The following is a 7,257-nucleotide window of genomic DNA, read 5'->3' as shown; positions in this document are numbered from 1 at the left end:
AGTGAAAAAGAAAACATATACGTGTGCTTTTATAGTACCTTTTTTTTTTTTTTTTTTTTGTGACAAATTGATTTATATGTTTTGTTTGAGATACATGCAGGATGCAAAAATACCATTTATAAAAATCAAAGTAAACTCCACCAAATTAAAAATATACTCAAAAATAATAATCATGCTTTAATTTTTATTTAGTATCATAATGATTCGTACTGTAACTTGTTCAACTAGCAATACAAGCTTAAACACTTCCTTTTATGGCGTTGCTATAGTGAATATCAAACTGTTTGTTCCAAAGCATAATTCCTCCATATTTTGGAGAGCTCTTTATAGTTGGAAGAACTTGAGAGATGAGAACATCGGCTGGAATAAATCCACCGCTGGGAGCCGCCTCAGGCGCCGAGGGTAGCCCCAAGAACAATTGCTGGGTTGGAGGAAGAGTCCACTGGCTCCAATAGCTTAAAAGATTGTTCGTATGTCCACCATATTGGCATCGACCATAGTAGTAGAACTGAACCCAAATATAATCAAAAAGCCCAGTTTGGATGGCTCCGTCAAGGTGAGCATCAGGGATGGGACACAGTGGTGCTGCAGCCAAGTAAACTTTCCGTTCGGTGCGACCACTTAGGGACCTAGCCAGCTCATCCCAGTACTTCCCGGAACCAGCCTCGATATGGAAATCGATGCCGTCCAGTACCGCATCACCGAGGGGACCGATACGGGACTCACCACCAAGGAAGTTGTTCCACAGGTAATCGGAGACCTGCTTGGCGTCTTCGGCGGAGGTAAGAGAATAGGTTCCTACAGTGCCTCCGATGGAAAGGAAGACTTTGATGCCTTTGTCCTGGCAGGATTTTATGTCGGCGCTTAAACCGGTGCACGTACTGGCGCCTGGATCACAATGCCCGGCTAGGTTTAGCACTGGGTTTTGGCCATCGCCGAAGGTAGCTAGGAAAGCTATGTTGACGAATTGGTAGTTACCTGAGTTACAAGTATCGGCCAAGGTACTTTCGTTGCCGTTTTGGCCCCAATATATGGCGATCCCTCCAGCTTGAGAGGGCTTGAAGGCGGAGATAAATATAAGGAAAAGAAGTAGAACAGAGCAATCTTGTGTTTTGGCTGCCATGTCTATGGTTGACTACGCACTAGTATTATGTACTTCTTAGATGTATTTACAGGTGCAGGAGTCAAGTGAGGACTGAAAGAAAAAACTATAAAACTATATGCGAAAGCCGTTTTTGGCGGGTAAGAAAATTGTTGCCGTTCTCTCTAGAATTGAAAATTGATAAAAGCAATGGTGAGTATTTTCCTAGAAATATCTAGAAATTTTGAGAAATTATAGAAAATTAGGCTTCAATAACAGTACTCTAGCAATACTTGGACCGCAACAATGCATTGGAAGTGATGAACATAATATCTAGAATTATTAAATGTATTTGTAAATTGTAATATACTAGAAACTTCCAGAAGAGTGAAGGTCGGCTAAGTAAACCGACATTGACAATGTATATATTGAGGGAAGCTTAGCTTCCATACGAATATAAGCCAATAAGTTATTCAACCAAGCGTTTCTACTAGCGTACTATCTCTCTAAGCATCCTTCCTCCTACTAATTCCATCTATCAACTACTCATCTTCTATCCTAGCCAAACCGGTCTCCACGTTAACCATAGTCTCCCCCTCCAAAATAACATTTGTGATCTATTAACCTATTCGCCCAAAAACTTTAAGTGGTCCAAATTGTGAAGTCCAGCCGCACCAACCACACCAACCTCACCAACCACAGCCGCACCAACCACAGCCACCATTGTTGACATGCTGCACCGATCAACAATTGTGGGCTAAGATGTTGAAAATTGTGGCCTTGTAAGCCTATAAATAGGCTCCTTACCGTTCCATGATAACCAAGCCAAGAGAGCAATCTCAATCCTCCCAAGTGAGGAGAATTGAGAGAAAACTCCAAGAGAGAGAGTTGTTTAAGTTCCAGAGAGAACTTGAGAGAAGAGTGAGCAATTCCAGAGAGAATTGGAGAGTGCAGAGAGAGGTTCCACGTGAGAATCCTCCATGAGAGAAGTTTTTATTTTTGTATTCTATTTTTAAGAGATTAATAGAATTCTTTTATTTTTCTTCTCATATTTCTTCTCTAAAGTGGTCAGAGAACCACAACAAGTGGTATCAGAGATCCAGGTTGAGAGCTTGGGTTCAAAATTTGAAGAAACAGAGCCACTGTTCTTCAAGTTGGTGTTTCGGAAAGTTGCTCAAATAATTAATTTGACAATCCCAGGTGAACGTACCCGACGAGAGGAGAACAACGAAGTTCGCCGGAGAGAAAACGGACGTTCCACGCGCCCGCACGCGCCGACTGAAATTTTTCTGCAACTGTTCACGCGCCCACGCGCCGCACGCGCCGTCTGGAGGTTGAAGACGACCACGTCAGCAGCCACGTCAGCAGCCGCGTCAGCGAACCCCTGCCACGTCATCTGCCACGTGGTGCCACGTCAGCACCATCTGCCACGTCAGCAATATTTTTTGAAATTACGGAACGGCCCCTGAAGTTTCGGATATTACGGAACAGCCCCTGAATTATTGGAAATTACAGATTGACCCCTGTAGTTTTCTGAAATTACGGTGCAGCCCCTGAACTATTGGCAATTACAGATTGACCCCTATAGTTTCTGTATTTGCAGGTTGACCCAGAAATTTTGTGAAATTATATTTTTTGCCCCAAAATTTCTGGTAATTATATTTTGACCCCGGAAGAGTCAAGTCCACCATTTTCGGCCGTTCCGGACGCAACGGTTAACTCCGTTTTGTCAAATTCAGCTCCAATTTTGGTCAAGCCATAATGTCAATGGAAGAATCATCTTCGGGAACTATGGTTAAGCTCACTGCCACAAATTATACACTTTGGAGACCTCGGATGGAAGATCTCCTCAATTGTAAGGATCTGTTTGATCCTATAGAAGCTAAAGGTGAAAACCCCGATCCCAGCAAAGTAGCAGAATGGAAGAAATTAAACAAGAAAACGATCGGTCAGATCAGGCAATGGATCGACCACAGTGTCTTCCATCATGTAGCGAAGGAAACGGATGCATATGCCCTCTGGACAAAATTGGAGGACATGTACCAGGCCAAGACTGCTCGGAACAAAGCCCTGTTGCTTAAGCGATTGGTACATCTAACATTACAGAGTGGAACTTCTGTAGCCGAGCATACCAGTGAGTTCCAGAGCTTGGTAAATCAACTATCTGCTGTGGATTACCAACTAGGGGATGAGGATCAGGCCCTCCTACTTCTAAGCTCTCTTCCAGACAGTTGGGAGACATTGGTAGTCTCTCTCAGCAATTCGGCCCCGAATGGCAAACTTACTATGGCTATGGTTAAGGATGCCCTATTTAATGAAGAGGCCAGGAGAAAGGACATTGGCATGGATCAGTCACATGCCCTCGTCACAGAGAGAGGAAGACAGCAAAGAGGTGGTCGAGATAGGGGGAGAGGCAGGAGCAAAAGCAGAGGCAGATCTACAGACGGCAGAAAATCATCGTATAAGTGCTATCATTGTGGCCTGGAGGGTCACATGAAGAAGAATTGCAGAAAATTGTTGAGAGAGCAGAGACTCCAAGGTAATCAGCCGAAGAAGGATGGAGAGACACTAGTCACTTGTACAGGAGAAGTGGCGCTCTGCTCCACCGAAGAAGAGACATGCCTTCATATATCAACCCAAGATGTTGAGTGGGTAGTCGATACTGCAGCATCCTACCATGTCACTCCACACAGAGATTTCTTTAAAACGTACAAAGCAGGAGACTTTGGTACGGTAAAGATGGGAAATTCCAGTTTCGCAAAGATTATGGGAACTGGTGATATTCAGATAAAAACGAATGTTGGTTGTACAATCACTTTGAAGGATGTCCGTCATGTTCCAGACCTTCGGCTTAATCTACTTTCGGGAGCAGCCTTAGACAAGCAAGGCTATGACAACTACTTCAGCAAAGGCACATGGAAAATGATGAAAGGTGCCATAGTTGTCGCCCGAGGACATATTTGTGGAACATTGTACAAGACTCATGTGAAGATATGTGCAGACAGCCTCAATATTGCAGAAGGAGAGGCGTCTCAAAATCTGTGGCACCAGAGACTCGGTCACATGAGTGAAAAAGGATTGTCCACTTTGGCAAGGAAGAAGCTTATCACTGTTTGCAAGGATGCTGTGCTAGATCCTTGTAATCACTGCTTGTTTGGTAAGCAACATAGAGTCTCCTTCAGTTCCTCTGCATCGAGAAGATCAGAGTTGCTTAGTCTGGTGCACTCTGATGTTTGTGGTCCCATGGAGGTGGAATCATTAGGTGGCAACAAGTATTTCCTGACCTTCATTGATGATGCTTCACGGAAGATGTGGGTATATTTCTTGAAGACAAAGGACCAGGTACTGGATTACTTCAAACTGTTTCATACCATGGTAGAGCATGAAACAGGAAAGAAGCTGAAATGTCTCTACTCAGATAATGGAGGCGAGTATACTTCCAAGGAGTTCGATGCCTACTGCAGAAGACACGGCATTCGACATGAGAAGACGGTCCCTCGCACCCCACAACATAATGGAATAGCCGAAAGAATGAACCGAACCATTATGGAAAAGGTCAGAAGTATGATCAGTATGGCTAAGCTGCCAAAGCCATTCTGGGGAGAAGCTGTTCGTGCCGCCTGCTATTTAATCAACAGATCACCGTCAGTACCGTTGAATTTTGAAATTCCGGAGAAAGTGTGGTCGGGTAAGATTCCCTCCTACTCTCATTTAAGAGTGTTTGGTTGTATAGCTTATGTACATGTATCCAAGGAGCTCAGACAGAAGCTCGATGCAAGATCTACTCCATGCATCTTTATAGGATATGGAGACGAAGAATTTGGATATAGGTTATGGGACCCGAAAACCAAGAAGGTTATTAGAAGCAGGGATGTAGTATTCCATGAAAACCAGAAAATGGAAGACATTGAAAAGCCCAGAATGTCTCCTAATTGTAGTTCTAGTGCCGAGAATTTTTGTCCTAATCCAGCACCAGCACAAATAGCCACAGAGGATAATGAGGTGCATGAAGATATACCAGAAGCAGACCAGGAGGAAGAAGGGGATATTGAGCAGGGGGAGACTCAATCCTCTCAAGCAGCTGCAGGGCCATCACAGCGATCAGATGATGGTACACCTCCTAAAACCAGTGGTTTACAAGTTCGGAGATCTGAGCGAGGCCGAATTCCATCAAAGAGATTTCCAGAATCTGAGTATATTCTGCTTACTGAAGAAGGGGAGCCAGAGAGTTTCCAGGAAGCTATTTCTCATCAAGAGAAGGAAAAGTGGCTGCAAGCAATGCAAGATGAGATGGAATCCTTGCAGAAAAATCATACTTATGAGTTGGTTGAGCTTCCAACAGGAAAGAAGGCACTAAAGAATAAATGGGTGTTCAAGCTCAAGAAAGATGGCAGCGGAAGGGTGGTGAAACACAAAGCCCGATTGGTGGTCAAAGGATTTCTTCAGAAGAAAGGAATTGACTTTGATGAGATTTTTTCACCAGTGGTAAAAATGACTTCAATTCGAGTCATTTTTGGTTTAGTAGCAAGTCTAAACCTAGAGCTTGAGCAGATGGATGTGAAGACAGCATTTCTTCACGGTGATTTACATGAAGAAATCTACATGGAGCAGCCAGAAGGATTTGAGGTTTCAGGGAAAGAAAACCTCGTATGCAAGCTAAAGAAGAGCTTGTATGGCCTCAAGCAAGCACCAAGACAATGGTATAAGAAGTTTGACTCGTTTATGGTGAGTCAAGGCTATAAAAGGACTGCAGCAGACCAGTGTGTTTATATTAAAAAATTTTCAGGTGGAAACTTCATTGCACTTTTGCTATATGTGGACGACATGTTGATCGTTGGACAAGATGCAATGAAGATTAGTCAGCTGAAGAAAGAATTGTCTAAGTCTTTTGATATGAAAGACTTAGGACCAGCTCAACAAATTTTGGGAATGCAAATAAGCCGAGACAGGAAGAATAGAAGGTTATGGCTATCTCAAGAGAAGTATGTTGAACGGGTGATAAAGAGATTCAACATGGATAAAGCCAAACCGGTCAGCATTCCACTTGCAAATCATTTTAAGTTGAGTAAGAGATTGTGCCCCTCATCCAAAGAAGAGATAGAGGAGATGGCTTCAGTACCATATTCTTCAGCGGTAGGAAGTCTGATGTATGCAATGGTGTGTACCAGACCAGACATTGCTCATGCAGTAGGTGTTGTGAGCAGATTTCTTTCAAATCCTGGAAAGAAACACTGGGAAGCAGTCAAATGGATTCTCAGGTATCTTAAAGGTACATCGAAGCTGTGCTTGTGCTACGGGGGAGGTGATCCAATCTTAGAAGGCTATACAGATGCAGATATGGCCGGAGACCCTGATAATAGAAAGTCTACATCAGGTTATCTCTACACTTTTGCAGGGGGAGCTGTGTCATGGCAGTCAAGATTGCAGAAGTGTGTTGCTTTATCCACTACTGAAGCAGAGTACATTGCCGCAGCGGAAGCGGGTAAGGAAATGTTGTGGTTAAAGCGTTTTCTCACAGAATTGGGCATCAAGCAAGAAGACTACAAGGTACATTGTGATAACCAAAGTGCCATGGATTTGAGCAAAAACTCAATGTATCATTCCCGTACAAAGCACATTGACATTCGCTATCATTGGATACGCGAAGTAATAGATCAACAGTTGCTGAAACTGATGAAGATCCACACAAAAGAGAATCCAGCAGATATGCTAACAAAAGTTGTTGCTCAAGAGAAGCTGAAGCTATGCAGAGACATAGCTGGAATAGATGGCAGATGACCATCAGTTTTAAATGCGGCTGGAGGGGGAGAATTGTGAAGTCCAGCCGCACCAACCACACCAACCTCACCAACCACAGCCGCACCAACCACAGCCACCATTGTTGACATGCTGCACCGATCAACAATTGTGGGCTAAGATGTTGAAAATTGTGGCATTGTAAGCCTATAAATAGGCTCCTTACCGTTCCATGATAACCAAGCCAAGAGAGCAATCTCAATCCTCCCAAGTGAGGAGAATTGAGAGAAAACTCCAAGAGAGAGAGTTGTTTAAGTTCCAGAGAGAACTTGAGAGAAGAGTGAGCAATTCCAGAGAGAATTGGAGAGTGCAGAGAGAGGTTCCACGTGAGAATCCTCCATGAGAGAAGTTTTTATTTTTGTATTCTATTTTTAAGAGAT

At 43.5% G+C, this 7,257-nt stretch overlaps 1 protein-coding gene across 1 annotated transcript; it reads right to left on the bottom strand.

The window, feature by feature from the left end:
* Positions 1-231: 231 nt before the first annotated feature.
* Positions 232-1,157, bottom strand: LOC132799545 (acidic endochitinase-like). The gene has a single exon (XM_060811624.1). The coding sequence runs from the start codon at positions 1,121-1,123 to the stop codon at positions 239-241; it is 885 nt and encodes a 294-aa protein (XP_060667607.1). The 5' UTR covers positions 1,124-1,157; the 3' UTR covers positions 232-238.
* Between the last annotated feature and the right edge of the window lie 6,100 nt (positions 1,158-7,257).

This window comes from Ziziphus jujuba, chromosome 9 (genome assembly GCF_031755915.1).
Source record: "Ziziphus jujuba cultivar Dongzao chromosome 9, ASM3175591v1".
Lineage (NCBI taxonomy): Eukaryota > Viridiplantae > Streptophyta > Magnoliopsida > Rosales > Rhamnaceae > Ziziphus > Ziziphus jujuba.
Note: the sequence above shows the minus strand (reverse complement) of the source record. Positions and strands in the feature narration are given on the sequence as shown.

Excerpts from the sequence above, each read along its gene's own strand:
- LOC132799545 (XM_060811624.1), bottom strand. The coding sequence starts at position 1,123 with ATGGCAGCCAAAACACAAGATTGCTCTGTTCTACTTCTTTTCCTTATA.